This window comes from Lagopus leucura, unplaced genomic scaffold (assembly GCF_019238085.1).
Source record: "Lagopus leucura isolate 7727_CA_CO unplaced genomic scaffold, USGS_WTPT01 Super-Scaffold_100014, whole genome shotgun sequence".
In the NCBI taxonomy this organism is placed as follows: Eukaryota; Metazoa; Chordata; class Aves; order Galliformes; family Phasianidae; genus Lagopus; species Lagopus leucura.
The window spans coordinates 16,436,497-16,454,323 of record NW_024962268.1 but is presented as its reverse complement, the minus strand read 5'-3'; the positions used below and the strand labels follow the sequence as shown (position 1 = coordinate 16,454,323).

Genomic DNA, 17,827 nt, shown 5'->3' with positions numbered 1-17,827 from the left:
GCCGCCTAGCCCCGCCCCCGCCGCCGCGGCTCCTCCCGGCCCGCGCTCCGTACGGCCTCGCGGCCGGCTCCCTGTGTTCCCGCCCGCTGCTCCGCTCTCGCTGCCGGCCGGCTCTCCTCCCCGCCGCCATGAGGTGCCACTACGAGGTGCTGGGCGTGCGGCGCGACGCGGCCGAGGAGGAGCTGAAGCGGGCCTACCGGCGGCTAGCGCTGCGCTGGCACCCGGGTACGGCGCTCCGCGGGCCCGGCCTGCTGCGGACCTGAAGGGGAGGCCGGGCCGGGCCGGGCCGGGCCGGGGAGAGGGCGGCCGGGCCGCGTGGGGAATGGAGAAGCTCGCGGGGGGATTGGGGCTCGTGTGAAGGCCCGCCCGGTCTGGGAGTAGTGGGCCGGGGCTGCGGTCTCGTGCCGTGTGGCGGCGGCACCTTTCCTGTTTGTGTGAAGGGTGCCGCTGTCGTGCTTTGAGTTGTTGACGATTAATTCATTTAATTCGCAGATAAAAACCTTGAGAACGCTGAGGAAGCTGCTGAACAGTTCAAGTTAATCCAGGCAGCGTACGATGTGCTCAGTGACCCTCAGGAGAGAGCCTGGTGAGTAAATCCAGCCAGTGGGCTTGAAGATACTTTTGTGTGCCTGTATTGCTTCTTGTATTTTGTTTGTTTTCTGTTGTCGTTTGGCTTTTTTCCCTTCCCTTGCTCTCACAGCGAGGACTTGGAGTTCTCTACTCCCTGGCTTGGAGGTCTGGGCTGTAGGTTGGCCCTAGCAGTGCTCTGCCCTGCGTTAAGGATGGTTCCTTTCATGGAATCATTTGAGTTGGAAGACACCCCTGAAGGTGACCTAGTCTGGCTCCCCTGCATCGAACAAGATTACAGCTAAATCTGTGTGCCCAGAGCCTGGTCTAGCTGACCTTGAATGTCTCCAGGGATGGGGTATCTCGCTGCTCTCTGCAGGGTGGTGTGGGATGAGCGCTGAGGAGTTGCTGGGGCTGGCATTGCTTTCTGCCTCACAGGTGAGAGGTGTTGGTATCCACCTGCTCATCTGTGTATCACCACAGCCTCCTTTGCCTGTGTTCCTGTAATGGTCCTAGTTTGAAATATGCACAAACATCTCTTTGTAAGAGACTGAGTTTAAATGTTCTGCATAACTTGTTTTTCAAGTGGGCTGAAGCATCCAGCTTATGAAGCCAAGAGCACCTCCACTAAATTTGTCCTTGTATAAAGGAAAGTAGTTTTTCACTTCTAATATGATAGTTGGTGCTTGTTTTTCTTTTTTTTTTTTTTTTTGTTTTTTGTTTTTTTTTTGTTCCATTTTCATTAGTATTGGGTATTTTGGATAACGTCCTACCTGCTTATGAAAGCTCATTGTAGCAGCTTGCTTAAATGTGTTTTGGGAAGTTGCTGTTACAGATATGATAGTAAGTAAAATGGAGGTCTGGAGGTAGTGTTTATTGACTCAGCCCTTTTTCTGTCTGAAGACTTGAGTATGAAATGCAGATTCCAGAAAGTGAGGTGCATTGAGGCTTAGCCCAGCAGCAGCACCATGCAGCCCTTCACTCACTCCCCCTCGTGGGATAGGGGAGAGAATTGGGAAAACAAAGATTAAAAACTGTGGGTTGAGGTAAAGACAGCTTAATAACTTAGAAAAGGAAGGAATAAAAAGATGATAGAAGAATATACAGAACCAGTGATGCTCTACCAACTGCCAACCTCTAGCTGACTAATGCCCAGTCAGTCCCCTAGTAAGGCAGCCTCTGGACCAAACCCACATCCTGTTTGGTTGTTCAGCATGAACGTGATGTGGTATGGAATGTTCCTTTGGCTGTTTGGGTCAGCTGTCCTCGTTCTGTCCTTCCTAAGTTCTTTGTGCATCCCTAGCCCCTCACTGGCAGGGCGGTTTGAGGATCTGAAATATCCTTGGTTCTGTATAGCACTGCTCAGCAACAGCTAAAGCACTGTAGTGTTACTGACATTGTTTTTCTCCCAAAGCCAAAGCACAGCATCGTAGCAGATACTATGAAGAAAATCAGCTCTATCCCTGCTGAAACCCTGAACAGCTATACTTTGAATAGTTCAGTTGAAAGAGACCTTTGCAGATCACCAGGTCCAAGTGCCTGATCACCAGGCTAACTAAAAGTTAAAGCATGTTACTGAGGGCATTACCCATGTACCTCCTGAACTCTCATGGGCATGGGGCATCAACTGTCTCACCAGCAAGTCTGTTTGAGAGCTTGACCATCCTCACAGGAGAGAAACTTTTTCTAGTGGCCTGCCTGACACTTCCTCAGCTGCAGCCTTATTTGTGATGGCGGTGTGATATTCCCAGTTTATTTCTGGAAAATTGAAGTTTCCCAGAAGGGTGAGGTTTACTGATGCAGACATTTCTAATTGCCCATAGAACAACACATCCATGCCATCATCCTGGATGTCATGATGCAATAGTAGGCACTCACAACTATATCTGCTTTGCTGCCTGTCCCCTTAATCCTCACCCAGAGGCTCTTTATCATTCCATCTCTAATAGCTATGACTGCACATGGAATAGTTTCTCCCTTACATACAGCCCAGCACCTCTATCTTGCTAACCCTGCCTGTTGTTCCTAAACTGCTGATGACCCTCCTTCCCAGCACAGCAAATGTGAAGCAGTACACGTGCTTTTACACGTTACTTGTGTTTTATTGTTATTGGAGAGTATTCATTTTCTTTACACTATTGGTTTTTGCCAGGTATGATAACCACAGGGAAGCTCTACTGAGGGGAGTGAATGGGGACTATCAAGATGATAGTTTGGATCTGCTGCGCTATTTCACTGTTAGTTGTTACTCTGGGTATGGAGATGATGAAAAGGTAGGGAACTAATTCATCTTTTTAAAAAATCAATTTAAATTTTTTGAAAAATGTTGTGGTTTAGCCCAGCAGGTGGCTGGGCAGCACACAGTTGTTTGTTCACATCCCTCTTCCCAGTGGGATGGGGGAGAGAATAATAAAAAAGCAAAGTAGAACTTGTGACTTGGGATAAAACTACCTACTAATTAAAAAAAGGAAAATAGTTGTGACTGGGTGGATAGGCAGATGTATATAATATCTATAAGGTGACGCACAAGCAGTAGCTTACCATCCCCCAGCCAATTCCCAGCTAGCCCCCCAAGCAGTGGAATTAGTGAGATGAACTGCCACCCCCTTTAAAACACCTTCCACTTGTGCCATATCATATGGAATATCACTTTGGCCAGTTTAAGTCAGCTGTCCTAATTCTGTTCCTTCCCAGCTGCGTGGGCCCTTTCCTGCTACAGGCCTTGGCTTTGTACAACACTGCTTAGCAGGAACTGTAAACACTGTGTTATTAGCATTGTTCTCCTAGAACCAAACAGCATCATACCAGACACTCTGAAGAATACAATTCCATCCCAGCTGAAACTATGACAAATGCCAGCATTTGCTTAGCATTGGGAAGCTGTGCATGGTATTGTTGAGCACAGGTGATAGTAACAGTTTTTCGCACAAATACAAATCCTGTGCTTGATGCCTGGACAAGCTTTGATTACTGTTTTTTGTCTGATAATTACTTACTTGTAATTCCTTACTGAACTGTGCAACTCCAAAATATGTCTGTATTATTTATGTCCATTAAGTAGCGAAGCATTCCAGTGCTTTGCAATAGCGAATATTTGGAAATGTCTTTCACAAGCTGGAGTGCTTTAAGCTGAGGAAAAATGATAGTGGTGCTTGAGGGAAGTGAGCTTCCAAAAATTTAATTTTGTGTTGTATTTTAAGATACTCATGATTTAAAAAGCTCCAGGCGATTAGGAGGACTTCTGCCAGAGAAAATCCCCATCTGTCCGTGTATTATTATGGTAGGAGTAAGTCAGCATCATCTTAACTTAAAAAGTAAAGATATAGTTGGGGTATGGCATAGTAAATTTTGTATTTGGAACTTCCTCAAGGCGTCGTAATGTGTAACCAGACTCTAGTCAACATCGTCTGCATGCTGTAAGTGAGTTTATTTTTTTACTTAGATTTGGGTATGGATTGTTTGAGGTGTGAGAAAGACTAGCGAGTGCTTACAAGACCTTTCCCTCATTTTGAATTGCTTTGCAGAGCTGCAGTTTTTTTCTGAATGTTCTGTAAAGAAACACTACTTACTGTAACTGAGCATTTGTACATTTATTATTGAACAAATAATGATTTACTTCTTTTAAAATTTCAGGGATTCTTTACAGTCTACCGACATGTTTTTGAGCAAATTGCAAAAGAGGAGATGGAATATATGACTCACGAAGATATTGAAGAATTCCCTACATTTGGGTATTCCCACAGTGATTATGACACGGTAAGAGCAAGTATAATGTTGAACTAAAAGTAGCATGGCTGTCATTACTTTGTCTCACACTGAAAGCACAGAAAAACTTCTTGGGTGACTTCTGAGGCAAATACAAAACCACATTTCTACTGTCTTTTCTACTGTAGTAACAGTACCGTACAGGTGGAGCCTGCATTGTGATTCATAACATTTAGATGAATCAGAATCATTGTTTCCTGTTGGACTATATTAGCAGTCAGATTTTTATTGGTAAGCTGTCAAGCAAAATTTTGAAGGGCTAATCATCAGTTATGCCAGTGAAACTTAAGTGCAGTGTGCCTGATGCAAGGCCTGAAAAAAAAACAGAGCAACAAGCATTCTCAACAAGATGTAAACAGAATAGTTCACCAGTGTTTTAATGCAACATAGGTCACAGCAAAGGATATTAGAAATTATTTTTTTAAATAACACATATAGTATTGTGCTTCATTTATGGAAACAAAGACTCACTTACTACGTAAATGCCTGTTGAAAAGGAGAGACATTGTAGTTGACCTGCCATGTGAGCTCCTGCTATGGCACTCCTGTCATCTACAGTTATTCTGTAGTAAGATTTAATTTTCAGAATAATGCATGTCTGCTTTTGGGATGCAGGAAAAGACAAATGCTTAGAGGACACATAAATTCTGCCCATCTAGTTTACCAATTATTTTTTATAATAGCTATTTTCCTGGTTATTAACTACACAGTAGCAAGACTTATAAGTATTCTGCCTAGCTTCCCGCTTCTCCCTTCATTTTTAGTAGTAGTATACTGTGTAACTGATTATTTATGAAATTTGAATTGATATATACCTCACAAATGAGAAATTTTGATGGTATGAACCTTGGTTGGAGTTAGAAACAATTAGTTAGTTTGACACTAAAGATGCCCAAATGGGTATTTTAATTTCAGGTAAAATTACACAATGGCTTAACAAATCAGTATCTTTCCCAGGAAGCATATATTTAATGTGTCTACAATTGCTAAGATCCATCTGTTCACAACTTGAGCTTGGAACATCTTTTGGGAGCTTCCCATGTCAAGACTGTAGAATAGATATGGCTATAAACCAGAAACTACTTTTGACAATTAGTAGCTGCAAAATCAGCTGTAATTCTGGCACCATCATCATTAGACATCTGCCTTGTTCATGCAGTTGTGGAAGCAGAATACTCCTCTTTTTTTTTTTTTTTTTTTTTTTTTATTTGTGGGATTAAGTGATTCTTTGAATTATATCATGGAAAATAGCTTCATTTAACCAGGAAAGGCATTATCTCTCTTACCTTATATTCAAAGATATGGTTGGAAGATAGCAGCGTTGTAGTACACCCACTTCCCTGTTTAGTAAAGGTACTGTGGGAGAAGGAAAAAGAGATTTAGAAAGGAACTACAGAAGCTAGATCAAGACTTCAGGGTCTGTGACATGAATGTTCTCTGATCCAGCCTTCTGAGTTAACTTGCAGGAGGTTTGGGAAGTGACTCAATCAGTGCCAGGCAGACAAGGAATATGTTCTTAAGTCCATGACTTAACAAGGCTTCACAAGACTAGTTGTAGAGCAATTCTATGTAGAAACACAGTCAGCTGTGAGTATGTGTAGTAAGCAACGACCCGAGTGTCCAACGTGAGGTGCTTTACAGTGTCCAGGAGACTGGCAGGACAGGAGCTTATATTCAGGTGGCCACATCTCATAGCTCATAAAGCTGATGACGGGATCGATAGTTCACTCCTGTCATCAGCTGATGGCTCTGCATCCTGCTTACTCACTTTCTCTCATTTTGAAGCATAAATCTGAATAGTGTATCACTGCTTACATTGTTGGGCATATAAAGCTGGGTTCTAGTGACAGCAGAGAAGAACTGCATAGCTACTTATCTGCTAGAGGCCACAGCCTTGAGCCTTCACACATAGATGGGTCATTGGAAATTAGTGTTGAGGAGTTAATAGTTGTACCTCTGTAAGGAGAAGAAATATTAATAGGAGACCTGTTAAGCTGTTATGTTGAAGTCCAGAACTTTTTCTGTGAAGTATCCAGAAATACAAAAACAGCAGTGCATGCAGGGATGTAAAGGAGTGTGTGCAGGATGTAGTAAAAAGAAAGTTTAATGAGATGAGTAATTAAAAAAAAAAAAAAAAATGTTTCCCAAATATGCAAAAATGCAGAAGGTTAGGAGTTATTTGGAGAGGAACAAAATAATACAAAAGAAAATGATATGAACCAGAGTGGCTGGCACACCAGAAGTCTGTGCTGCCATTCAGCAGAACCTGGACAGAATACAGAGATGTATGGAGGGGATCCTGGTGAGGTTCAGCAAGAGTAAGTATAGAGTCTTGCACCTGGGGAGGAATAACTGTGTATGCTAGTACAGGTTAGGGACTGGAAAAGAGTTTGGTGGAGAAAGACCTGGGTGTCCTGGTGGACAGCAGGTTGGCCATGAGCCAGCAGTGTGCCCTTGTGGCCCAGAAGGCTAATGGCCTCCTCAGGTGCATTGGAAAGATCATGGACAGCAGATCAAGGGACATGATACAACCACTCTGCTCTGCTCTGGTGTCACGGAGTTGACTAGGTCAATCTATGCCTGTGACAGGGGGGCAGTAGGCCCCTGCCCTTCCCTCCCCACCCCAGCCCCACAACATGGGAAGGAAAGAAGGGAGGAAAAGAACAGCAGCAACAATCTATGGAGGAAAACTTATTTTACTATGACACCAGAATGCAAGATAATATAATACAATTTAATTGAAATTGAGACTAATAAATCAGACAAGATGGGAGAGAGAGTTCCCGGGACCCAGTCAAACCCGAAAAGCGTGGAACGGCTAGGAAAGCACTCTCCAGCACCCACTGCAAGGCAGCAAGAGAGCGCCCCCACCCAGAAGGGCCAGATCCTGTGACTGCTGTAATGTACAGGGACAGGTACCTGGAACTGGGGCAATAACACTTTAATACCCCTTACACTACATGATGTTTTGATTGGAATACTGAAACCCGAAAAAACAGAACACATAAAACCATGACATCTGGTGAGGCCACATTTGGGGAACTGTGTCCACTTGGGGGCTCCCCTGTTCTAGAAAGACAGGGAAACTCTGGAGAGAGACCAGCAGAGAACCAGAAAGATGATTTAGGGCCTTATCTCCCTTCTGAGTAAAGGCTGAGAGACCTGGGGCTTTCAGCCTGGAGAAGAGAAAGCTGGGAAGGGATCTTATCAACACTTAGAAATATCTGAAGGTTGGATGTCAAGTGGATGAAGCCAGGCTCTTTTTGGAGGTGGCTAGCAACAGGACTGGAGGCAGCAGACAAGAACTGCAACACAGGAAGTTCCATCTGAAAATGAGAAAAAGATTATGGAGTTGGAGAGTGACAGAGCACTGGAGCAGGCTGCACAGAGAGGTTCTCTGTAGATATTAAAGACCCACGTGGATGCTTTCCTATGCAACTCTAGGGAACCTGCTTTAATGCCGGTTGGTCTACATGATCTGCAGTTGTCCCTTTCAACCCCTGTGATTCTGTGAAAAGAAAGTCATTATGTCACTTCACTTTTTCTGGTGTTTACTCATGAGTAGTAAATAGAATAAGGAAAGATGATTTACTGCTTCTTCTAATGTGAAAGCTAGAGGGTATCATTTTTACCTGCAGTTATGTAGTACAACAAAACAGGATTAAGTGCATCTTCACACAAATGCTCATTAAACTGAAAGTCACAGCTTCGTGATATTGTATATGATACATTAAAAAAAAGAAAAGCATTAATGAAGGAGAAATTGACTGGAGTTATTAAATGTTCTCACTTTCTCTGGAAGCAGATGGAATATGATGGGAAGAAACACTGTCATGTGTTTGCTTTTTTTTTTTTTTTTTGGTTGGTTTTTGTGTACTGGTTGTTGGCTGCTGTTGGAAATGTATGGAGATATTCATTGTAATTTGATGGGGTGGCTGTTCACAGTATGTGCTTATTTACACAATGTCTCATTCCAATTGTGCTTTGAAAGGAAAAGTACAGCAAGGTTAAGTATCTGGCACTGTTGTTAGCACGATCCAATCCTATATGGGGATATGTTTTTAGAAATAGGCATTTGGAAGGCTGTTGATTTGAGAAGGTGTGAAATTTTAAAGATGGTGTTAGAGACTTCTGTAAACCTTGTGGAGATTTACTTATACTCTGGGTAAAAATCTTTGCCTATAAGGAAGACACAGAAGTCCTAAGTTATTTGGTAAGTTTTTTTTCCATGTTCCCCCTAATAAGGTGACTCATTGAATTTTTAATTTTTTTATTTTAACAGATAGTCCACCCTTTCTATGCCTATTGGCAGAGTTTCTGTACTCAGAAAAACTTTGCTTGGAAAGAAGAATATGACACACGACAAGCATCGAACCGCTGGGAGAAACGAGCCATGGAAAAAGAGAACAAGAAAACCAGAGATAAGGCAAAAAGAGAGAGGAATGAACTAGTCCGTCAGCTAGTAGCCTTTATTCGTAAAAGGGACAGAAGAGTACAAGCTCACAGAAAACTTGTAGAAGAACAGAATGCAGAAAAGCTTAGGAAAGCAGAGGAAATTCGGAGGCAGCAAAAACTCAAACAAGCCAAGTATGTAAATATGGAAGGAAATGTTTATCTTAAACCTGGAGAAACTATCAATGTCTACCATGATATGATTACACTGGTAGCTGTACATGCTCTTTTAACAATTCTTGACCATTTTCTACATTAGTTTTGGTTTCAAGTCAAACCTTTTTATTTGTTCTTAAATGAAAAGAAAGATCCCAGAAAATCAGGGAATAACCTGTGCACTGCATTACTGGCTGTAATAGCACAGAAGCCAGCGTGTGAGGGAAGATCTAAGGAAAAAAGAATGTATGTTGGGGAGTGAAGCAGAACAGGACTATGACAACCTAGACTTTTACCAGCTTCATTTGCCTTGGAACTTTATCTGCTAAAAAGAATGTATGAAAAACAAATGTAGTCTTGCTTTTCCTTTTAATTTGGTAGAGGGGGCCCTTTTAGTGGACTGAATGCACTGTTTAGGGCTTTTGCTTTTCATGAAATGTAAAGTAGATGAATGGGAGCCTGCCAGTCTGAGCAGAAGTTCTTCAAATTAGAAGTAATTTTTATCTGAAATAAGAGGAAATATTCAATTAACAAATACAATTAAGCTTAAATACTTAATTGTCTTGAAATTGCACTCTTGTAGCATTAAAATCATAATTAAAATTGTAAATAAATAATTAAAAATAAATTTAATAATAATAAGTATTATTTAATAATTAAATAAAAATTAAAATAATTAAATTCATCAAAATCATAATAATTTGCATACATGTGAAATACATGTATTAGACATAATGCTTGGGGTTGGTTGGTTGGTTTGTTTCCTGGGAGAAGAATGAAGCTTGAGGCATGTGTTCACTGACAAACTGGTTAATAATTCTGTACTCAGGACCCAGCTGTAGAAAATTCACCTGTACTGTGGTGCACTGACTGGTAGCTTGGATCACACTTGTTATTAGGAAAACTGGGTACACCTCTGTAACACAAAGCCAAGCAGTAATTTGCTAGTTATTTTTGCATTGCTGCACTGTTCATTGGTTTGGATCTTACAGCAGGTAAAAGCAGTTAAAGTACCTTTAAGGTTGAGCTGACTTCCTCTGTTGTGAGCTTGACATTTACCATGTGCTCGTACATTTCCTGCATGAAATTTAAGCAGGATCCGCTTACGTTAATATCTCCTTACTAGCAGTGTCAGTGTGACCACTGGCATCGTAAATTACCTGCTCAGATTTCCGTGCCCTACAAACAGTTCTTTGCTCCATCATAATAAATTCAGAAATTTCCACCTGAAGTACCAGAGAAGACCAAGCTATCTTTTAAATAATACTGTTTCTGTAATTCCAATCTAATAAATACCACATAGAAATTACTGTATTTTTCTACTTAAAGGCTTGCTGAACAGTATAAAGAGCAGAGTTGGATAACTATGTCAGATCTGGAGAAAGAATTGAAAGAGATGGAGGCACAGTATGAGAAGGAATTCGGAGATGGATCAGATGCTGAAGTTGAATTGGAAGGACAGGAGACAAAAGAAGGCGATGAAGGTATGCGGCGTGGGGGTGTGAGCTGTATGAATTGTTCAGTGTGAGTACTGGCTCACTGCACTTGGAACCCCAGGTGCATGTGGTGAACGTCCCCTGTCTCCAACGCTGGTGTGCCAGGTTAGAAGCTGGGTGTCTGATGTTTTCCATCGAACATGAGAAGATGTAAAGCCATTAGCCGTTAGTTAGTTAAGGCATTAAATAGTGAAGGAGCTGAATGTCAATGTTGTGACTGTTTCCTGGGGCTTTTAATAGCAACTAACCTGAAGATTGCTCTTCTGACTTTGTCTCTTCGATCCCATTGATTTCTTCAGACAAACTGAATGATGTGGCTGAAGAAGCTGAATATGCTGATGATCTCTACTGCCCTGCTTGTGACAAAGTGTTAAAAACTGAGAAAGCGTAAGTGTGTCTGTATATAGCTGGAAACTTTTCAGCAGTGGTAGGGGAAGGCATTGCTTTTTTAAAGCAACTTTTTAACAAGCATTGTAAGAACTTTTTAGCTTCGCATAATAATGTCTTCTTTCCAGCTGAGGCATTATCAGAGCAAAGTTTTCCATTCTTACTAGTGATAAATAATGGCCCTTTTGTTAATTTATATGTGAGTGTAACAGTATTTACTCAAATATACCTGCAGTAACTATTCAATAATCTTCACAGCATGAAGAATCATGAAAAATCAAAGAAGCATCGGGAGATGGTAGCACTGTTACGACAGCAACTGGAAGAAGAGGAAGAGAAATTTCCTGCGTCTTCAGATGATGTGAATGGAATGCATACCAAAGAGGAGGAAGAAACAGGAGAGGTGCCCAAACAGAAGTACTTAAAATTATTTATTATTTTAAATTTTATTATGAGTTATGATTTATTAAATCTCTGAGCTCAGAGGGAGCTTCTGACTGGATTAGTTGTTGTATTGGAACTCACAGTTTTGTGCCAATTTAAAATATTTCTTTGTATTGGAGTTCCAATAAAATGCATACATTAATTTGTCCGGATTCATGTGTAGGATATTTTTCAAACAGAGAAGCTTGGTGCAGTTCCAGTGTATACCAGTTTAGTTATGCTGCTCTTTGTCAGTTGGATGCTGGCATAGGTAGAAAATGAGTGTGCTTGAAAATGAATGGAACTTAATAAGTTACGTTGTACAACTTCCATTCTTTGAATGGACCAAACGTAACATCAGCTGCCTTTTTAGTATCTTTAAGTTCAGTCTGAGCAGAATAAATGTTTTATTAATGCAGTAAGTAGATGATGAGAAGTGTTGCTTTCATTTCAGATGAGAATTGTTTTCTAGTTGTGGCTGCTATCTCTCTCATGTTACAGTGTTAAGAAAAATATAATTTGATACCTTTCTAGAAATTGTATTAATGTTTTCTTTTTTAAAAAAGTCTATTTTACATTCCTACCTTTCCAGACTCTCCAAGAAGCAGAAGAAGAAACAGAAAACAATGATGGTAGGCAATCAGACATAATGAATTTCAAAGAACTTTATTTACAACGTGATTTTGTTTTATATATTATCGTAATACATCTCACAGACCTGACTTGAGAAGCATGTGTACAAACAGAATAAATGTGGTGCAGGTTCCAAAAACCTTATGGGTTGAAATGTAAAGAAAGGAGATTGAATGGACAGAGAGAGAATGCAAGGAATTGATCAGCAAGACCAGCGGTGGCTCTGATGTATTAGTGACTTAACTGTTTGGTGATGGTCTTCTGCTTTGATTGATAGACCTGGAAGAATGTACTGTTTGTAAAGTAACTTTATTAGCATCCTACTGAAACTAACAAACACCATTCACTCCACCTCTCACTTGCATTCCAGGCACCAGTAATGCCAATCTGGCATGTTCCAGGATCCCATCTGTGAATGACAGAACAGATCTGTGCTGACAGGAGCAGGCTGGGATTCAAGAATTGCATGTCTGTGTCAGCCTTGAGTGTCAGGAACACCACACAGGGCAGACTGCTCCCTCTGCCTTTCTCATGCATGATCCTTTCCTACTTGTACTTCTTTCCTATTCAGTATCACTCAATCATAGTCGTGAAACCACTGAGCTACATACGCTAGATCCCGCATCTTGCATGTTTTCCAGGATGGCCTCAGGGTTTTTCCCCAGCCTAACCCTTCTAGTCTCATGTGTTCCCCTTCTCTGCCCTCTCCTCATCATCATCTCTTATCAAGAAACTTCTCCAAGGCTTTCAATCAGCTGAATTTTTCTTGCTTCTCTTTGTTGGTTTTGCATTGTCCAAGTTGTATTGGCTTGCCCTTCTTGTTTCCATGCAGGCCATCAACATCTTATCCAACTCTGGCTTCTTCACTTCCTTTTCAGTTTCCCTGAAATTCTTTTTCATCTACTTTATAAATGTTCTGTGTAGGCACCTTGTCTCCCATCCTTCAGTTATGTGAAGTTAGGTTTTTTGCAGCCTGGAATGTGGGCTGCACACTCACATAACTGACCTGGAATTTTATTATGCAGAGATCCTAGAAGCGTAACTTCTATCTGCTATCAGTCTTCACCGAGAGTTGAGAATTATTGTGATCTTTGGTTTTTTGCCTGGAGATAAAACTACCTGAGAAAACGTGGCTAAGCTATCTATGTCTGCAAGAGTTACTGTAGGAGATGTAGTCATATTAACACAGTGTTACGTTTATTCTACTTTTGGAAATTGAGCTTTGCCTCAGACATGCACAGATATTGACCTCTTACTAAACAGTTGTTGACTCTGATTCTGATACATGGAAAAGGTAGCCAGAAGATAGGGAGGGAAGATACAGTGTGTTTTGCTTCAGTCGGTTCAGTTATTTTGGCTTAAGTGTCCTAATACAGATGTCTGGCACAGAAACCAGTGAAAACGTTAGTCAAAGTTAAAAACAAAGCCATTATGATGTGATGTGACATAGAGCCTTGTGTTCAAGCTCTTTGTGTAATTAAAAACACAGCTGGTCTCATCTTTCAGAAGAGAGGAGTGAAGATTTTGCTTGTTGGAATCCCACTGAAAATACAGCGTAAAATTCAGAGGCTTCATGGTTTTGTGTGTTCTCCCCACACACTCATGTTTTAAGGTAAATGATGATAAGCATAGTCACTAATGAGCATCAAGTAACTTTTATTTCTTCTATTTGGACAGACTTACGAGGACTCTTTGGATAAAAGTGCTGATGAGGAAACAATTGAGAAAAAGGAATTGCCCTGTGTGGAGAAAGACAGTGGTCCAGCTGAGCAGTCTGTAAATGATAACCAAAGATGTGCTGTGACAGAGGAAGCAAGTGCTACAGAAGATAATAGCCAAGTGAATGAAGCACAGAGTGAAGTGAAAAGGTGTGCTGACCATGTCATTTTATGTCATGTTTGATACTGTAACAAGCAGATCTTTCTCACCTGTGAATTTAGGGCTACTCCACTAAATCAGAGTTACATAAATACAGTACTGAACAAAGAGTGTTAGGATTTACTTTGGAAATGTTATTAGACTGCGTATCAGCACTGCATCATTCACAAGTAGCTGATTCATCCTTTAGCAGAATCTTGAGATTTCACGTAAGCCGCATGGCTTTCTATTTTGCTGGAACCACTTAGGTTGTGTGAAGAAAGAACAGTGACTTGAATGCAATCACTCTTTAATTTGAATATTCTTGTGCACTAATCTTGGTTTCTCTTTGTCTGTCAGCAGCAGTAAGCCTAAGGGTAAAAAAGCCAAGGATGCAAAAAAGTCTGCTAAGGGATCTTCAGAACACCAAACAATGGTATGTCGAATTACTTACACTGTTTAAAAAAACAGGGTCATGTCATTACAAACAAAAAAAAGTTTGTTTTACCTCCAGTTGCCAAATTCTGTTCTGGTTTACTACTTACTTTTTGATAATAATAGGTTCTCTTTCTGTGATTTTATTAGTATTTAGGACACTGGAACATCAGCTCTTGTCTATGCAGAGAAGTGCAGGGCTAAATTTCAGGTCTAGGAGAGTGGCTAGAACTCAGTTATCAAAGCAGTTCAAACCAAAAAATGTAAACATCTGAAGATGGCTGCTCTCAGCAGGCAGGTGGGAGACAGTACTGTCTGCATCTTTCCAAATATTGGTTCTTCCCAGAAGAACAACTCTTGTAATAGCTACACCTAAGGCATAAATTCGGCATACCTCAAACTCAAAATATTATATTTATAGTCTTGTTTACTGACGTGAGATCAAAGTAATCTTTTTCATTAATTACTGTTAGTAAGCTTCTGCTGTATTCTTGGCTTTACTTGGCTCTCCTTAAAGTTTCACAAAGTTATGCTTTTAATATTCTATTTTAATTGCCAATCAGCAATAGGATATTAATTAGAGAAACAAACAATTTAGTCACATTTCATTCTTCTACAAGTAGCTAGGTAGAGCCAATTGGTGTATTCTATTTATTACACATTGTATTTATTACACATCTTGTACAGATGTGAACAGTTTGTTTTCTTTCATCTTTCAGAATGAAGTTCCCATTCACTGTGTAACCTGCAACTGTACATTTCCATCCCGAAATAAACTGTTTGAACATCTAAAAGCAACAGGACATGCAAAAGCAACACAGGCACTGTCTGTAAATGGAGCTGTTCACACCAGAAGCAAAAAAGAGAAACGTAAAAACAGATAGAACTTTATTACACTGACAGTCTTTAGAATCATACAAGAAAATTCTCTAAAACATTGAAAAGTGTGCAAAGGTAAAGTGGGAAGGCAATCCCAGGTTTTGGTGGAAGAAACAAAAAGGAAAAAAGAAAAAAAAAGGAAGATTTGGAAGATGTAACAAGGAGAATGTTATCTCGTGGAGCAATTTTTGCTTTTGCTTGTTTTTACCGTTTTTTCTTTACTGACTGAACTTGACCTACGCTTCTGACAGCTGTCTTGGTGAAGGGGCAGTAGTGATGCAGAGTTGCCTAGCATTCCTGTTGAAACTTGTGTGGATGGAGTAACTATGCAGAGGGAATACATTATTTGACCACATCACAGTTGTTTTCTTTACAGAGACAGAAAATTATTTGAGGCTAAGATTGGACTCTGCTGTTTTGATCTTCCATCAGAAATGAAATATGAGCAGCACAAGTGGAAGAGTAACCATCCTCAGTGTCCCCTTCAAGTTAACCAGCGGACAAAAGGGGAAAGATGTCAGAGTTGGTTAATTACAGTTTGGACAGTCCCTGTTAGTTTTGTACGTGACCATGTGTGCTAAGGTGTTTGTACTGGGGAGGGAAATCCTGTGGATGAGCCTTCCTGGAATAAGTGTGGGAAGGAATGGATGATGGCTGAAGTGTCAGTGTTAATGTGTATGAGTTGACTTGCACGCAGGGGTTCTGTCCCATGGTACATGCACACTCAATGCTGCCAATTGAGGAGAGAGTGGCAGGTGGTATGGATTGCTCTCCACATGTGTTTTGATTTCCTAATGAAAAACAAAATGGGAACTGGTATTATGTCTCTGTTTAAGTGTGTAATTAATTCATTCTGAATAACACTTAACAAAAAGAAAAGATGAACACCTGAGTTTGGAGTGCAAGTGAACAAAAGAGTTTTGCAAAACAAGCAGTCAGTGAAGTCAGAGAATCCAGTGTTCATGGAGGACTTGGGGATATGGTATTTTTAGTATACTCCTAGCTTTTTCTGTATTTCTCTCATTGCATTTTCTAAATGTAATGCTCTTGCCTTACCTGAGTTGCTCTGGCATTTCAGCTTATCAAAAAAAAGGGTGGAAACAGAACTGCTACTAGATCAAGAAATTATTCAAACATTAAAACTTTCATCAAAGTAAAATGACAAATGTATAGTTCTTGCTAACAGACAACAATGCTACTTTTATTGGAGAGTGGAGAAGGTAACAAAAATTTTGTTTCAAAAGTGATTGTTAGAAAAGTTGTACTTTGTTTCACCTATCTTTGCTAAATAACTACAAATCAAAAAGCAGCAGGAAGAAAAGCAAAGAGGTGTTTTTTTTGTTTGTTTTTTGTTTTTTTGGAGGGGATGATGACTGGATTTGACATTAAAAATAATTTCCATAATTAGAAACTTTCAATTTGTGTGCACAGATTTTTTAATGTTGTAATTACACTGTATCACTGTGATAAAGTTTTAGCTCTGTTTGAGACACGCAGTTACATTCTGCTCAGAATGCTTCCTAGCCCAAGAGTGACTTTGTGTGAAATCTCATGTTATGGGGTAAGACTTAAGCTGCAAAAAAACTTTTCAGTTGATTATTTTTGTTATTTAAATAAAATAAAACAATGATGAAATATTGGTTTTTATGTATGCTCATGCTAATTGAGTGTAAAAGGCACTGGTAGCTGCAGAGGTGACGCCGTGGAAGAGGTGGTCAGGGACTCCCCTGTATTGGTCACAGCTGGCTTTGCAGCAGTCCCACCACATGCCAACGTTCAATCAAGCAAGAGTTTGTATTGCCTCTGCTGAAAATGTAGGTAAGAAATGGCAGCAAAGGAGACACAGGAACAAAGCAGGAACAAAGCTGGAACAAAGGAACAAATAACCTGTAACCTCACCCAAGGGGACTATAGCCTGCTAGAGAACTTCTGCTGGAGCGTAGAAAACCAGTGAGAGAAAAGCAGCAGTAGAAGAGTAAGGAACAAGGAGCAGCTGAAATAAACTATTGTGTTTTGACCATTCCCAACCTCTAGCATTGCCTGTTGCCTTGTTGAGGGCAACTGAAATACCTGTATTTTGATAAAATGGGGTAGAGAGCATTCTTTTAAGTCTGGTTCTGTAACAGTAGTCTTATGATGCTGACAAGTATTTTATCTTTAGACTATGCTTCCTTTAGAGTCTGGACAGCAAGGCTCAGGTCCGACGTGCATCTCGTAAAGAAACAAGACTACTTTCCAGCTGCTTTTCCCGTGTGTTTCTCTAGTGCAGTATGAATTACTTCAACAGCAAAGTCAACATCCTTTTTAGTAATGCACATAGGGGGTTTAATTCTAAATGTCTGAAGAGGAAGAAAAAGAAAAGACAACCTTAAGATCGTATGCAAAGAACACCTGTTCTAGCAGCCCATCTAGGTTAGCACCATCCCCTGCTAAACAATATAACCAAAACAATGAAAAATAATACAGAGCTGCAGTGCTGGGAGTAAGGCCTCTGAAAAACACACCCTGAAATGAGGCACTGACTGCTGCTTCTAATGCCCCCTCTGCTCCAGGGACAGATCAACTGTTTTCAAAAGAGAGCTGACTGGAGTAGATTGTATCTGTTACTCTAGGTGGAGCCTGAACATCCACCCTTAGATGGATTTGTACTAAGAGCCAGATGAAACAAAATGGGTATTTTTTTCCTTTCTAGCAACTTTGCCACAGTGAAACAGTACTTACTGAGAATGGTAAGTCCCCTGCATTGTGTTAACCTGCTGTCAGGTATTTTTCTTTTA

General features: G+C 40.6%; 2 protein-coding genes across 3 annotated transcripts in view; one reads left to right on the top strand and one right to left on the bottom strand.

Moving 5' to 3' along the window:
- Nucleotides 1–64: 64 nt before the first annotated feature.
- On the top strand, nt 65–16,685 carry DNAJC21 (DnaJ heat shock protein family (Hsp40) member C21). Of its 2 annotated transcripts, none has more exons than XM_042875210.1 (12): nt 65–225; nt 493–586; nt 2,720–2,840; nt 4,201–4,323; nt 8,615–8,919; nt 10,270–10,424; nt 10,736–10,823; nt 11,082–11,240; nt 11,839–11,878; nt 13,557–13,747; nt 14,097–14,172; nt 14,891–16,685. In XM_042875210.1, the coding sequence occupies exons 1-12, from the start codon at nt 129–131 to the stop codon at nt 15,053–15,055; spliced, it is 1,614 nt and encodes a 537-aa protein (XP_042731144.1). In that variant the 5' UTR covers nt 65–128; the 3' UTR covers nt 15,056–16,685. The 2 variants fall into 2 exon arrangements, with proteins under 2 accessions (XP_042731144.1, XP_042731145.1); XM_042875211.1 differs by having other exon boundaries at nt 66–225; nt 14,100–14,172.
- The window catches only part of AGXT2 (alanine--glyoxylate aminotransferase 2), a 14,750-nt gene continuing 11,965 nt past the window's right edge, over nt 15,043–17,827 (bottom strand). Inside the window, exon 14 of the mRNA XM_042875212.1 lies at nt 15,043–17,389. Within this exon, the coding sequence (XP_042731146.1) occupies nt 17,279–17,389 (111 nt within the window). The 3' untranslated portion in view covers nt 15,043–17,278. The remainder of the gene's footprint in view (nt 17,390–17,827) is intronic.